We start from the raw sequence: 17,014 nt of genomic DNA on the forward strand, positions 1-17,014 counted from the left end.
TAGTTTCCAAGATACAGTTTTCAGTAAAAATGTAAAATTGTGTGAAATAATTTCTGGTAAAGGTTCATACTGTCTTCGAAGTAGAACTATTGTGGGTAATTCATTTATCAAGCAGGTAATGTGTGAATGTGTGAATTAATGAGAGGATGGGTTTGTCTCAGAGCTACCAGATTTACTTCACAACACTGTACATTACTCATTCACTTTTCAGGTTCTTTCTAGTGGAAGTTTTATAAATCTATTGTATAAATGTACATAAACCAACATATATGTGTAATAACACATTAGCATGTAGACTGAAAACATCTGCTAACTAGCACTTTGGTCATTTTTTTTCTGATTCATCTCAGATTTAGCACATTTAATTTGTGAGGCAGATAATTCCCATTAAAAAAAATATAGACCAGTGATATATGTTGAGAACCGAAGAGGACATTTTCAACTAAAATCTGAATTAAACAGAACATTTACATGACAAGTGACACTGGAACTATACACTATCACATTGTATTACATGAAATCCAGACAAGTGGTTATGTTATTTGTTTGCATTTTAATCAGCCTAAAAAGTTTATTCTCTCTCGTGTTGGGTAAATAAAATCTGCCGTACAACTCTACATTATAATCCATAACGTTTTAGAACAGGGGCCTGCTAATGGGTACATTTTGGCCCGCAGGAAGAAATTGCGAAGTGCCACATACAGCCTTGTATGGTCTCAAGTGGACTGGACTAGTGAAATAATCGAATAATAACGTATACATGATGATTCCAAACGCCACATTTTTCCTCATTGTTTCAGTGTGAAAAAAGTCAATTTACATGATGAAAATTTTCAGTGTTGAATGAAAATGTTATCATCTGAAACAAATGTTATCATCTGAAACAAACAACCTGAAAGAAAATTCAGTGGAATTTTATTATTATGCCTATTACTAAATGTTTTGTGAATATGAAATTGTAAATAAGCAGACATAATACAGTTAAAATTGCACATTTACGTTTTTGCACGAAAACAAAGACAAAAAATTGAGTAATTATTAAGAGGTTACAGGGTGGGGAAGCAAAATTTACAATATTTTGAGGCAGGGATTGAAAGACAGTGTATGACCAATTAGTTTATTGAAAGTCATGAGAATTTATTTGCCACAAGAAAATTGACATAATAGAAAATGTTTTTATTCTATGTGTCCTCCTTCTTTCTCAATAACTGCCTTCACACGCTTCCTGAAACTTGCGCAAGTGTTCCTCAAATATTCGGGTGACAACTTCTCCCATTCTTCTTTAATAGTATCTTCCAGACTTTCTCGTAATAGTTTTGCTCATAGTCATTCTCTTCTTTCCATTATAAACAGTCTTTATGGACACTCCAACTATTTTTGAAATCTCCTTTGGTGTGACGAGTGCATTCAGCAAATCACACACTCTTTGACGTTTGCTTTCCTGATTACTCATATGGGCAAAAGTTTCTGAAAAGGTATGGATAATAGTGTTAGGTATGATTATGACATCAATATATGTTTGGTTTCAAAACAATTGACGTAGTGCCTGCTGAGAAAAAAACAACTAAATGTTCATTGTAAATTTTGCTTCCCCACCCTGTATTGTGCTATTATTTTACTGATCTGGCCTGTTTGAGCTCCTATGTGTTGCTCCTGAACTAAAACACCTTTGACACGCCTGTTTTAGACATTAATTATCACCCTATTCATCTATCTGTACCGCAGCTCTCCTCTCCACATGGCCTGCGTCGTTACCTATGTGGCGCACTTGTACAGCACGGTGCGCCCAAAGTTGTTTCACATTACGCACGCACGCACGCACGCACACACACGGCTGCGCGCGGAGCAGGTGGAGGAAGCGCGAGTCAAGTGCAGCTTTCAGCGGGTGCCGCCCCGCGTGAGCCGGCTAGGACGAGATGAAAGCCCCCGCTGCACGTCGACTCTCTCTCCCCAGCTCCCTCCTCCTCTTCCTACGAACACCCCGGGCCCCCCCCCCTACCCCACCCCCTGTAAGCCCCCCCTCCCCCTCCCCTCTTCCCCTTCGCGTTCCTTCGGTGAGGTAGATTTGTAGTGACAGCAGCGGGTGCATTCGCCAGTCATTCCCCATAAAAGGTTCCGTCTGATCAAAGGCCCGCTGCGGCAGGGAGAGGCAGGGAGGCGGCCCCGCTATGTCGGCGTGTGTCGGTGTGTGTCTGCGCGTCTCCGGTGTCTCGCAGGGTTGAGTCGGTTTTGAAGCTTTAAAAACACAAAACCCTCTCTGTCTCTCTCCTCGCTATTTACATTTGAGCTCCGTTTTGCCTTGGCAGTAAAACATTGGTTTTATTCCCTCCGCCTGTAGCCCGTGTGACAGGCTCAGCTGCATTTAATCAACTCAAGGATTTTTTTTTTTTTTTTTTAACAGGGAGAATTAAATCTTTAAATACAGTTAAGACGCAAGTGTCTGACTGAAGTTATGTTAACAAGCCCCCAACCTGGAGTGTGATTGTGTGATTCCCCGGTGAGCGCTGAGGGGATCTGCACACTAAAAGCGTCTTCTCTGCGCAAAAAAAAAAAAAAAAAAAAAGTAGAAGAGGCAATGTGTTGATATAAATTTACCCATCCGCAGTCAATTACACAAACACTTAAAGGGGTGTTAAAAGTTCCGCTTTGCACATTGTGAACACCCAGATATCACACAGACACCACTGCAACCTCAACTTTTAAGTCACCTGCCACTCACCTTCCCAATTTTCCATATTCATGTGGTTTTAAGCTTGAGCATCCCTCTTTACCTCCTCATTAACATCAGTCGTCTTGTCAGAGGCAGACAGCGTTATTCACCATCAATTAAACCTAGTGGAATCTAAAGCCAGTCTACTGCTGACACATCTCCATAAATGCAAAATATATTTGGCAATGCAAATTTATAAGTCTGCATAAAGACCATAAGAGAAGGCTCCACACCCCCTTCCCTTAAATTCTGTTTTTGTTATCTGCAGCACATCTATACATTCATCTGGGTTTTTTTTTTCCTTTCTCATTTGCACTAGTTTAAGTCCCTGTTGAATAAAACATAATCCATCAATAATGCTTGAAGTCCTGAAGTCCGTGCATCAAGGCCTTCCATCATCACAGTGTGTAAAACTCTGTGTACTCCACGCACAACAGGAAAACACACTGCACATTTGAAATAACAATTTTAACACTCCCAGAATTACAAATCAACACTGACCTGGCATTTATATAGGACTCACTACTAAAGTGTTAAAATCAACACTATGGTAGTTCATATGCTGCTCTTGTTCACCACCAGTGAGGGCCCAAAATGACATGGATAACATGCCTGTAACACTTTCCTACACTGTGAAAGGAGCTGCTGCTCATACAATGAATTTAACTCTTATCAAGAAAGATATTGATTACTATACACTTATTAACTCTACATGAAGGCAGAGCTAATTTACTATGGGTAGGGGTGACGCACTATTTATTGAGCATCACCCCACATATAAGTATGAGGATTATCATCAACTCTTCAGAGTACTATATTCATGGTGTTACAGTGTCACTGATCTAACATATTACTGCTACAACCTGACATCCTCCATGACACGCCCCCATGGTTTAAAACAATGAGACTGGAATTAGCTCCGCCCACAGACCTCTTTAACACTGCAGGAGCGTAAAAATAAACACTCAAATCAACACTCAGCTATAGAAAATTAACACGACTTGATTAAAACCTGACATGTCATCTCTGACATACCCTGCACATATGCAGTTTGGATGGCTGTAACTCTTTCACTGTTTGTGCAATTGGAAAAATTCCAACAGTTTCTGAAACCTTAGACTTTGAGCTGTATAGGTTTTATTGGGTCATTACAGTAATTTCACTCAAGCCTGTAGCAGAAGAACAAGCCGTTTCAGCAGTATTAGAACATGTGGTACATTGTAAATGATTGCTAGATTTTGAAAGAAAAAGTGCTCTGGAAAACTGGGCCAACAGACTTACTCACAGACTTTTTTCTAACCTTTTAGTCAGTCACAAGAAGTAAAAAAAAAGTCCAGGTGGACTATTTTAGGCTTAGAGTTTAAAGGGTTAAGATATTTGCATTTGAGAGTATAACCTGTAAATGTAAGCATGGCATTTCTGCTCAAAAACAAACTTGTCCCTCTAATGGGCTAACAGAATTGTGGCTGATTAATTTTCTAAAAAATCAACTAATTGTTTCACCCTAAAAAGATGATTAGATCTAGAATGAAGAATTACACATTTTTATGTCTGTGTACACACTGTTGCTCAGGAAGATATAATAAAATCTTTTTATCTCTCCTGAAATGATTGTGACAGTATGATTTATTACCTCCGCCAAGGAGGTTATGTTTTTGCCAGGGTTTGTTTGTTTGTTTGTTTGTCTGTCTGTTTGTTTGTTTGTTTGTTTGTCTGTCCGTTAGTGTGCAACATAACTCAAAAAGTTATGGACAGATTTGGATGAAATTTTCAGGGTTTGTTGGAAATGGGATAAGGAAGAAATGATTAAATTTTGGTGGTGATTGGGGGTGGGGGGGCCCACGGGGGGGGGGGTGCAGACCAGAAAATTTCATCAAAATCTGTCCATAACTTTTTGAGTTATGTTGCACACTAACGGACAGACAAACAAACAGACAGATAGACAAACAAACAAATAAACCCTGGCAAAAACATAACCTCCTTGGCATGGGGGGGCCCATGGGGGGGGGCCACTGATCAGTCTTGGCGGAGGTCTGCGCTCTCCGAGTGCTTCTAGTTGTTTGTTTGTTTGTCTGTCCGTTAGTGTGCAACATAACTCAAAAAGTTATGGACAGATTTGGATGAAATTTTCAGGGTTTGTTGGAAATGGGATAAGGAAGAAATGATTAAATTTTGGTGGTGATTGGCGGTGGGGGGGCCCACGGGGGGGGGGGGGGTGCAGACCAGAAAATTTCATCAAAATCTGTCCATAACTTTTTGAGTTATGTTGTACACTAACGGACAGACAAACAAACAGACAGACAGACAAACAAACAAATAAACCCTGGCAAAAACATAACCTCCTTGGCGTGGGGGGGCCCATGGGGGGGGGCCACTGATCAGTCTTGGCGGAGGTCTGCGCTCTCCGAGTGCTTCTAGTTGTTTGTTTGTTTGTCTGTCCGTTAGTGTGCAACATAACTCAAAAAGTTATGGACAGATTTGGATGAAATTTTCAGGGTTTGTTGGAAATGGGATAAGGAAGAAATGATTAAATTTTGGTGGTGATCGGGGGGGGGGCACTGATCAGCCTTGGCGGAGGTCTGCGCTCTCCGAGTGCTTCTAGTTCTTGATAAAATGTAACTGGGACTCTGTATGTAACCATTGTACATGGTCAAAGGTGATTACTGATGTGTATATATAGGAATAAAAAGGAATGTGTCTGAAAACATTAGTCCAACTTTATGATCAACAGTGTATGTTACATGCAGACATACAACACACACCAGAATAGAGCCTACGTTTTCAGTACAAAACCTTCTTGAAAAATAAAATTATAAAAAGAAAAATAATTTAATGTTCTTATACTTCACTTAATGCAACTACATATAGTACATCTACACCACAATGAGGTAAATATATTTTTTACTTCACTATATTTGCATTTATTTACGTGTCAGTACAAAAACCACAAATGTGTTGATTTTAAATGTTTGCAATAACCTGAAGGATTAACCTTCATGGGTTGAGAAACTCATCATGTTTAATAATCTTTAGAACTGTCTTGGTGCATCATTACAAAGTTGAAAACAAGGCTGATGCCCTTAGCTCATGAAAAGTTGTCCTATAGACTTTAGAGATATATGGTCCTTACAGGGCAGCAATATGATAGTTGATAATATAATAATAGTTTATAGACTATGATGCAGTATGTAGTGTATGTGTACATTAATATGGCAGTTAATATGGATTCAGACGCATAATTCTCATAATAGTAAAAACAGACAGTGACCATTTTACTTTTAATGACTGCTTTTATTTTTCATACTTTACACACATTTTGCTGATAATACATACTTATTCACAAGCAAAATGTTTTGCATGCGGATCCTTCACTTATAACTGGTGTATTTTCAGTGTTAGTGCATTTCCATATGTAAAGGATCTGAATGCTTCCTCTACCAATTATTAAAAATTGAAAATAGCTAACAGAAATGAACAAACACAAAAACAGTGTCACTGTGGTTGTATCACACCATTTAATTTCAACAGTTTGTAAGAAAAAAAATATTACAGCGTATATAAACATTAGCATCACCGTAGCTCTTCAGAGTGCTTAAACTTTGCTATGTTACATTAGACTCTTTAGACAAAACACATCTTAAAGTCTACAATATCAGTGGCGACATTCCTTAACAACAATCTGCTAGAATTTAACCGCCTCCAAGCAAAGTTTCATTTACACAACATTCCTCATACTGTTTTTGTCCCCTTTCTGATCAAGGCAAAATGGTGCTAGTATGTACACTTAGTCCTATGGATGTCACTGACAAAGCTCAACATTGGGTTACAGATCATGTTTTAAGTGCTTCACTGGGGGTAGGCCTCAATCACCATAGCATGACCCTAGAAAAACACAACACAAACATATTAGGTACTGAAAGTAAAGAAATGAATCAGTAGCACTAAGTGTGAGACATGCATTAAAGGAGTGATATTTTGCTTTTTTTTTTTTTTTAAATTGAATTATGCATTTTAAAACATTTCTCTGTGGTCTACATAAACTGTAAATGCTATACTTGGGTCTGAATTCTTCATTAATTCAACTCCACAGGTCCATCTTCAACCCTATTTCTGAATAATGACACCAGAAAGGTCGTTTTGAACACTGGCCCTTTAAATGCAAATGAGCCACTTCATGCCCCACCCCCTCCAGGTTGTTGCCTGTGCTGCTCTATCCTGTTCAACCAACAAGTGAACATTTTAGGTAATCGGCTCAAAGTTTGGACATATTTTCAGTTTTTTCTATGACCACTGCTGCTGATAATTATGTCGTACTCTGAGAAATGTTTGTCAAAGTCTTGACCTTATATCTGCAAATATTGTGATGTAACTAGTTATAGATGTAACAAATTAAGCAGGAATTAAAACTGGTTGTAGAAATCCACTCGATTTTCGCCAAAATGAACATAAAGATAGCTTTGCAGCACCTGGAGGGTTCAAATTCAAACTTTTTGAAATATTAGGGTCCTCAAATACACAAATAAATGTACCAAAGACTAATAAAAGTGGGTTTAGTAAAATATGACCCCTTTAAATATTAACCCACCTGTCCTCCTGCTGCACATGCTGCCACCAGCCCGTACTGTCCTCCCTCCTTCTGCAGCCGATGTGCCACGGTAGTGACCAGCCTGCAGCCGGTGGCTCCAAACGGGTGACCCAGAGACAGGGAGCCTCCCCACAGGTTGAACTTCTCCGTGGGAGGGGTCCCAACCTACCGAGATCGCAGACATTAAGGTTATGTTCATTAGAACAATCATCACGTGACAAGGAAAAATGGATGGATATCAACAAACATGTACAAAAATACATTTTCTTGCTCTGGTGCATTTGGACATTAAGTCTTCCTTTTGGTAAGAATGTAATATTAAAGTGAACCAGCAGTGGTAACACCTGTTATTCATTAATGCTGGTTGTACGAGACACTTATTCATAGTGTTGTTCTCTACAGCTGACAGCACGACTAGGGCATACTGTACGTTAGGCAATGTACCACCGTGGACAGACCAGCACAAAAATGTCTTTTACCCATCAAAAAAATGTATCAGTTTAGCTCTGAATTTAGAATATTTTTACTATATTCTAGTGTTGTAGTCAAGACCAGCTAGACCGAGACCAAGACACTGCTGAGACCGGAGGGTAACAAGACCAAGACCATGACAAACTAAAGCGAGACCAAGACCGAAAACAGACTAGAATTAGAATCGACATGACATGATTACTTATATCACTTGTAGAGCAATAGGCATTGCTGTAAAATGTCATGACTAGTTAAATTCAATTCATGTTGTCTTTTCTATTATATTTTCCTTATGTCTTTCATTTTAAAATCACCTAGATTTGTCAGTTACACATTAGGCCTATATTTCATGAATGTAACACTCCCTCTAGGCCTGATGGAAAATAATATTCTGATGGAAAATAATATTCTCAGCTGTCCTCTCCTATCACCAGTTTATCAGAACTCGTCAAGGGAAAGAAATGGGATGTATGAGGAAGATGTTCATCTTAAGTCTTATACAATGTAACATGTTTTTATAATAGTTGCATCTGACTGGTTGCATTTGAAGGGGGCGCATAATAAATATTGATAGCATTCTGTTCTGATGATACAGTTTTTGTACAAATCCCATCAAGACCGCTATGTCCGAGACCAAGACAAGTCTGAGACCAAATGAGTCGAGTCTGTGACAAGATCGACACCACAAAAAACTGGTCTCGAGAACTACATCACTACTATTTTACATTGATGTCAGACATTTCCTATTAGGGAACTGAGGCCACCAAACTCCTTTTAGAACATGAGAATTGTGAGTTTACTGTTGCGTTGGTCTGTGAGTTAGTTGGTGCTCTTAACTATATGACTTTGGCATGTTAACATTTTAGTTTAGATCTAAACTAATGGCGATCCAGACAGTTGTAGATGACCAACTTCTGTATTCTGTGAAGTAAAATGACTTTTTGTCAAAGGCATCTGGTGGTGTTGATGGTATTGCAGCTTCAGTTCCCAGTCAGAAAACAAAGTCCGACTTCAAGGTAGAGCAGTGAAAATATTCTATGTATACTGTACACTTGAACTGACTGATTTGTTTAGGTGGATAAAATGCATTTTGCTGCCATTTCTGTCCACAGCAGTACAATGTGAAGCGTCTGTGCCTGTATATCAGTTTGTTATCTATGAATTAACCCCATTTTGAAAAATCTCAAACAACCCTTCTATTTCATTCATAAGATATAAAATTATTTTATCAGATAAGGAAATTACACAGCCATTTAATGAAAACAGAGCTATTTGTGGTTAGTCATTTAATCAGTGTCCATTTTCTCTTTTTACCTTTGATTTCCTGCCCATGTACGTCTGGGCGAACCAGTCTGAGTCCATAGCCTTCAAATTTGCCATTATCTGACCCTGGAAAAGAAAAACACATTCAGTTAGTCAGTTTCCATAGCTACCACACAAAAACACATCCATTTCTACTGATTCAAAGTTATTAAAAGGCCAAGGGGTAAAACAGACTAGTTGAATTGTTCTCAGCGTCTTTTGAAACATTGATGTCCATGAATAACAAAGAGTACAATTTTATTAAAGCAGACACAAAAAGCATGATCAATACACCTGCTGTAGTTATTTTAAAGATGCAAATCTACCGAGTAAAGACTGACGAGCGTTGATGCACATTTTTACAAACAAAAATGCATTGTGATAACTTACAGCAAACGCCTCATGGAACTCGAAGACATCAATGTCATCCATTGTTAATCCTGCGCGTTCCAAGACTTTGGGTGTGCTGTATGTTGGACTAAAGCAAACAGAGCAGAAAATTAAGCAGAAATTTCAACCAGTCTCAAGGTGCTTGAATTAAACTATAATTTCTTGCTATAATTAATTGCTCTGCCCTCATTATCTGTGTTGGTTCACATGGTTTTTTAGTTATATACTCTTGCAAATAAAATACAGACAGCAGAAATTGACTTTTCTAGCTGGGAATCAGTGAGAATAAGAGCAGTGAAGGACTCACCCCAAAAGCAGCTGGTCTTTAGGGTCTTGAGACACATACACAAAGTCTCTGCCAGAATGAAAACACTACGATCAGCACATCACCTGAAATGGCATCATTGGGGAAATTGAGGCTGTTCTACCAAACAGAGAGGTGTACTTACCTGAGGTAGGCTTTAGGCTTGTAACCCATAGCCAAAGCTTTCTCCTCAGACATGATAAGCACAGCAGAGGCACCATCAGTCTGAGGACACACAAGCAAGGAGTCAGATCATGTTTAGTGATGACATTTCCCCTATGAACTACAACATGTGTTTGTGGTAAATGCCAGGGAATTAAAACAGACCAAACTTGGTATTTTAAAATGATTCCCTTGGTTCTTTTACAGATATTTATGTATAATTAATTTAGAACTGTATGCATTTTTATCTCAGAAATAAGAAATTAAGGACACTCCAAGGGCTCTTGAGTTTCTTTATACATATCTATTTGTACCAAAAAAGAAGAGTTGGCAGCAGTGACAGTCCCATGAGGCTTAATGAAGGCTGGTTTCAGTTTGGCCATTTGCTCCATGGAGGATGGGCGGATACCGTTGTCCTTAGAAACAATATCACGACCTGGGTAAAGAGGACATGGATCATGATCAGATTCACAGGAAACTGTGAACTTTACATGGCAGTTAACATATATAGTACACCATATCTAACATTTGAAACACCTCTATTTTCTCTGAAGGACACCTTTAATGAATTAGTGGTCAGTCTTTTTCTCACCATTATGATCACAATGTAGTACTTTCTATGGTACAAAACAGTCCAAATAATGCTTCAACACATTTTCACACTATTTTTGTGCAGTTTATAGGTAATGAATGACTCAGGAAACATGTAGGAACTTCTTACACCTACTTTCAAAAGTATACTTTACTGTCATTGCTGTAGAAAAACCCATTCTTTGTTCCCTGCAAAGGACATTTAGTGACTGAACTTTGTAGTTTTTTGTAACCTAAATGTGTTATAAGCTTTGCACATGCATATCATGGGGCTGAAACTGGATCAGACATGCCAACAGCTGGACCAAAATATTTTGTCATTTTAACCAACATTGATACAAATTAAAATCAAACTAATGAATCAATCTCACGTTCAGTAATGAACCAGCTAAAGTTAGCTGAAAGCTAGCAACACTATTTCAACAACTGCTCCAGTTTTTGGCAAGTTTTGGTGCCAAAAACTGAAATATAAGATAAGTGGCTCCTAACATATTAAAATCATACATTTCTGTGATGTAGTTTTACTAAATTTATCTTGTCATTTAACACCAACTGATTATATTACCACTTGTTATCAACTACTATATCAATACAAAATTCAAGCTGTTTCAGATAAAAACAAAAAAGGCAAAAAGGACTGTTGCAAACAAAATTAATCATCGATACTGCACAGTACCAAATAAAAGTTTACTGTCTATAGTGACTCCATTACCAGCACATTCAACTACACTGTCTATGTCAGAGCATAATACAAAAGGCATGTGCTGACTCCTAAAACCTCAGTGCATCATGGGATGATAATCATGTCTGAGGTCATTTGTGTGTCCATACAGACAAATAAAAGCATAGCACTAGGGCAACTACAGCTATAGCAAACACTTGTTCTGGTTTGTGGTATGCATCCCTGCATACCTGGCACTTTAAAGGAGATGACATCTTTCAGAAGTCCTGCATCCTGGGCTTTTTTGGCTAAAGTGTGTGAGCGCAGAGCGAATTCATCCTGCTCTACTCTGGAAACCCCAAATGCAGCAGCCAGACGGTCAGCACTGTGGCCCATTGTTTCTGCTGTGGAGAACTCAGCAACAGCAGGAAGCTAAAAAAATAAAGGTTAAAGAGCTGTACTATATTTATATAATAAGACATAGATTCATTACATTTGAATTAATTTTAGCACAGTCAGATATTAAAAGCCTCACTGTGGCAGTCCAGCAGTCGATAACAAAACTGACAGCAGTGCAGCTCCTGTGGATGCGAACTGACCATTTACCTCAGGGGCAAGGTGTGCCAGTCGGATGCTTCCAATCAGACCCAACCTCTGGCCAAGGGTCTTCGCCTTATTCAGAGACAACATGGTTTTCCTCATCTTCCGGCTGTGACGAATAGGAACATCAGACATGAACTCCACACCACCTGCCACAACAGCATCACACTGTCCTGCAGCGATCATACCCACAGCTAAACAGAAAAAGACAGAACACCATCAAACACAGGGTGGATGGACAGACTTCAAATACCACAAGGTCAAAGGTCAGATTAAAGAGAGCACCTGGATGACATACCTGAGGTCATTGCCTGGTTAGAGGAGATGCAGGCCATGGTGACAGTGTGAGCTGGAATCTTATCTGAGAAGCCTGCTCCGAGTGCTGCCTAAAGTCAAAGTAAGAACAAGGCATCAGACCAGCAATTCCCTTTTTTACATTATGATTAGGTAAAGTTAGTATGTACAGACAGGGCAATGTGATATGCACATACTTCTCTGGCTACGTTGCTGGTCTTGACCTCCTGAATGACTGTTCCATAGATGATGTAATCGACAGCATCTTTAGGGATACCTGTCTTATGCAGAAGACCCCTAGAAAAACCCACATTAACAACATTAGAGAATTTCTCACATTAGGCCCTTTCCCACCGCAGGAACTTTTGCAGGAACTTTCTGTATTACCCTGAACTTTCAAAGTTCCTGGTGCGTTTCCACCGAAAATGACCCTGGTAACTGACCCTCCCCCTGCCCCGAATTTACCCCGAAGAAGTTCCTGGTACAGAGGTAGTACTTTCCAGATTACCAGGAACTTTAAGGGACGGGGCTGTGTGCTGCAGAAGGCTGAGTGGTGGACTAGACTGGCAGCATTTCCGCATTCTGTTCACCGCCAATATTTAATTCATTTAATTTCCACAAGCTTTGTATTTTGATAATTTGGAAAATGGACCAAAAGAGAAGCTACAACAAGAGGACGGACGATGAGGAAATTCCGACGGACTTTGAATCGCCGACGCGAAACGAGCAAGTAAAAGCTGTTGGAGCCAAATGTAAAACACAAGCCTAAAGAAATATGAGGAAAGAAGAAGAAATTTATGCAGGATTAAAAGAAACTAAAGGACCACAATGGTCGCAGTGGATCTGACTGTCGAACAAACCAATGGTATGTATATGACACAAATAGTCACTGTTGAGATGGTTCATGCTGTAACAGTAGTCAGCGGCACGTCAGCTGTTTAGACAACAGTGAAGTCTGGTTAACCTAATGCTAATGCTAACTGGTCAACAGTCTGACACTAAACCTAAATCAGAGAACTGGATGTATTTGTGTTGTAGCCGTGAGCTGAACACTGATTTAGTCTGTACGTTTGTGATTTCCACCTGAAATGGACCGGACGGACTCGTCTCTTTTTCTGAACCTGTGGGTCGTTTGCGTCCTGGTCCATCGTCTACTGCTGTTTACAATGGCCCAGGTCAGAAATTGGACATGTCACATCACACTGGTAGGAATCTGTCATCATGTGTTCTGTTCTTCATTTTAGCATTTTTATTACTTTTACTGTAGGAAAGCAAAAAAGGGACTGGGACCATGGAGTTCCAGACCAGCTGTCCTGGACCAGCTGGACCAGACCCTGGTCCAAAAGCCTGAACCTTTCACACGTGTTTATTTCCCTTTTAATCTCAAGGCACCTTTTGTTTTGTTTCAATTTTTAATAAAAAAAAAAATCTAACCTAATACTGTCTGTTCATTTACAAGGCATCAAAATATGAGTATAAGTACTTTTATCAGTAATATGCAGTTGAATTAAATGCAGGTATTTGAGTAAATCTGTCTGACTTTAGGGTTGAACCTGGACTAAATCTGTAAAACAATAGAAATGAAACAGAACCATCCATCACATTGAAAGTTAGATGTGATTTAGTTTAAGGAATGAGAAGTTGAAAATACATGTTCTACCATTTTTAAATACAAATCAAGGCTATGTAATGATGGCTAACTTAATTTAAAATGTATTCCAGATGGATTAAGTGATTCAACAACCAGTAAAATGTTAACCCAAACTGTCCACTTCAGTACTGTGTCATTTTATTGACCTAGAGGTTAGTTTGTGAATGGACATGAACTGGACTACAGTTTCTGTTACTGCATCCTCATACATCATCAACCTGATTTGAATAAATTACCCTGAACTTTCGGGTGCGGTGGAAATGCAGTTACCAGGAACTTTTTTACCCCAAAAAGTTCCTGGTAAATAAGTTCCTGGTAATAAAGTTCCTGGGCCTTTTGGTGGGAAAGGGCCTATTGTAAAATAACATGTTTTTAGTAGCTGCATTTACATGGACCCTGATATTTTAATATCAGTGAAGTTGAGAGGGGTGGTGTAAGCCACTTAATGGGGCAACATTATGTGTAATAACCTTGAAGAAAAGAAACATAGCAGTAACAAAATAAAACTGGTCTGTGGTTGACTCTTTGTTTTAATGTTAAAAGATTCAAGGCTTGATGGGCATCTGAATGGTCAAAAGGCTTCAAACAACAAGCTGTTGAAGTGTTGGGGGGGAGGGGTAGTAACCTGGCTGGAAAAGTTGGAGCAACAAACAAAAAACATTTCATCCAGATCCAATGCTGCACAGCTATTGCAGGTCAAAAAAAAGGTTGATCCTAATTAAATGCTGCCAGGTGTATTTTATCAAATCTCTTAATTTATTATCCACATGGTGAAGAAACTGATTTCTGATGTTTCTGCAACTACAAGGCCCTTAAAGTCACTGGTATTTGTGTGAATATAAACTACAGTGACAGAATTTTAGTAGTGTCACCTTGTGTATATGAGAAACACAAAACACTATATACAAATACAACACTTACTGTAGAGCTGCTCTGGCCAAGTCATGGGGCATCAGGTCAGCATATCTGTAAACATAAACCAGACAGATGTCACCTTCAGGTCAATGGTGTCAGCTCTCTGTAACTACAGGATTTATTTGACAACTCCACTTTTAAAAGGGACAAGAATTCATTCAATCTTTGTAACAGCCCCTTGGGAAAACAAAGCTTTCAGAGAAGTTTTCTTGTGAGTGTCTATATCTTGCCAGTGAAAGGAGGACACATACGTGGTTCCAGACATCAGGAAAGGAGTTCGAACTCCTTCCACCAGGACTATGTTCTTCACACTAGGCCGCGCCAGGGTCTTTTTGCTCTTTGTCTGAACTGAAACATCAGAAAATTCAAAGACTCAACAGTTTTGAGAGTTGATAGATGATCTGAAAACTCTATAGATATCAAATACGACATTTGGATCTTAGTGAATATAAATTAAATATGTTAAATTAACATACCTTGAGCCTGTAGCTGAGTTGTTGTACTGAGAGAGCGTGCCGCTGAGAAAGATAGAGACATGTTTCTGATCATTTTCCATTTAAAATAACTCAAAATATAAATCAAACATTAACAATCTTAGCTCAAACATGTCTGGATGATTCATATAAATAAAAAATAAGTTAAAATGACAATAGAAATGAATGTTTTTTTTCCACAGTATGTGCTATAAGTGCTGGCTGTATGACATATTTGGTAACTGGATAGAATGTATAAATGATAGATGTAAATACTTACCATATTGTACTGCCCGTGCTGGACTTACTGGGCAAGTGCGCATTGAGTTCAGCAACATGGAAGCCATTATTTTCTAAAACCAAAACAATGCAATCATAATGATAAATTTTCATTATATATTAATTGAAAAAAGTAAATTATCATAAGCAAGTTAATTAAAACAACTCAGGGTGACTTTTATACTTTCTTTGTATACTGTTCTTCCCCATGGAGCAGGATACTGTCTCCTAAAAGATTCAATGATGGATTCCAGTCTAGTTTGTTTGGTTTTCTCCTTTTTATAGAGTGGCATGCAGTTAAAAATTTTACAAAAACTCTACTATCTATCGTATTCTAACCATTATTGTTTGCAGGCCCCTTTTCTTGATACCTTAAGACTTCACTAATTTACTTATGCATTTAAGAACATTATTCTTATACTTAAAAGATACTGAGATCTTCATGTTGCTGAGGTTGAATTTCAGTACATATTTGACTAACTTCTGTACAGGGATTTGAGGAATTAGCCTAATTGTTGAAAAAGTGTGTTGGTTGTCTAATGGTGATATATTAACCTCTTAAATTTTATTTCTAGAAAATGAATGGCAGGTGAGACACTGAAAGGAAACTGTTCAGCATAACTCGGCATTTCAGTTATGTGATTTTAATGTTTTGAAATATAGCTACTCATTTACCAATTGTGTAACTGGACATTGAGGTATGTCATCTGATTATCCGTGTTAGAAGTGTCATCTAAAGCCACAACAAACACAAAATATAACCGATGAGTACGTTTTACTTCACAATACTTTGTAAAAGTCAATAATTACAACCAATACAACATAAAGTACAAACAAAACGTTGAAAATGTGATATTAAAACCATCTAGTTACATCAAAGCGACCATCTTATGATACGTTAGTTTTTGTAGTGAAGCTTGGGTGTTTTTTCCACAGGAAAACAGATGTAACATTAATTTATAAGTGTGATATCGAGAATAACATCATCAATACTATTTTTTATAATACAATGTGTCACATCAGTCACGGTCACCCAGCCCAACCCCCCTACCTTGGCTATGACCCTTCACCTAGATTCATATCCAAGAGAATGACGCACACGCATATCAAGGAGTTAAAACTGGGTCAGACTAGTCTACAGCTGGACTTAAAATGTCATCAATTTAAACAGGCTTCATACCGATTAAAGTCAAAGTACCGAATCAATCCCATGCTCAATAATGAACAGGCTAAAGTTAGCTGCAAGCTAGCAACGCTACTTCAACAAGCTAATCTGATAGCAAAAGTTGACAGACTTTTGATCTTCGCTGGTGTATTTGCAATAACTTAGATCTTTCATGGGCCTCACTCAGCTGTTGTTTGTTTCCTGGATGCATTATTAATCATTAAAATGATGCTTACCTGTAGTTGTATGACTATGCCAACACCTCTTCCCTGTCAGACGCTGAGCTACTGTGTTACTGGACTACAAAAACCGCTAACGCTTTCAAAGACCCACCAAGTTTAGGCTGGCTAGATATGCCTGAAATAAAAAAAAATAAATACAACGATATATGGTTGCATATATATGAAAGTTAAAGTACCTTTTAATGATGAACTTTAAATCCGTTGTTGTAAAAACATAAA

At 38.5% G+C, this 17,014-nt stretch overlaps 1 protein-coding gene across 2 annotated transcripts; it reads right to left on the reverse strand.

The window, feature by feature from the left end:
- Nucleotides 1–6,197: 6,197 nt before the first annotated feature.
- hadhb (hydroxyacyl-CoA dehydrogenase trifunctional multienzyme complex subunit beta) lies at nucleotides 6,198–16,890 on the reverse strand. 2 transcript variants are annotated; one of them, XM_030128512.1, is made up of 16 exons: nucleotides 16,790–16,890; nucleotides 15,390–15,462; nucleotides 15,113–15,154; nucleotides 14,888–14,984; nucleotides 14,643–14,687; nucleotides 12,268–12,367; nucleotides 12,075–12,162; nucleotides 11,783–11,970; nucleotides 11,428–11,608; nucleotides 10,239–10,360; nucleotides 9,908–9,987; nucleotides 9,766–9,813; nucleotides 9,459–9,546; nucleotides 9,081–9,155; nucleotides 7,296–7,460; nucleotides 6,198–6,592 (listed from the first exon to the last, which is right to left on the reverse strand). In XM_030128512.1, exons 2-16 carry the CDS (start codon nucleotides 15,454–15,456, stop codon nucleotides 6,557–6,559), a joined length of 1,422 nt encoding a protein of 473 aa, XP_029984372.1. In that variant the 5' UTR covers nucleotides 15,457–15,462; nucleotides 16,790–16,890; the 3' UTR covers nucleotides 6,198–6,556. The 2 variants fall into 2 exon arrangements, with proteins under 2 accessions (XP_029984372.1, XP_029984373.1); XM_030128513.1 differs by having other exon boundaries at nucleotides 15,390–15,467; nucleotides 16,795–16,830.
- Between the last annotated feature and the right edge of the window lie 124 nt (nucleotides 16,891–17,014).

Source organism: Sphaeramia orbicularis, chromosome 24 (assembly GCF_902148855.1).
Source record: "Sphaeramia orbicularis chromosome 24, fSphaOr1.1, whole genome shotgun sequence".
In the NCBI taxonomy this organism is placed as follows: domain Eukaryota; kingdom Metazoa; phylum Chordata; class Actinopteri; order Kurtiformes; family Apogonidae; genus Sphaeramia; species Sphaeramia orbicularis.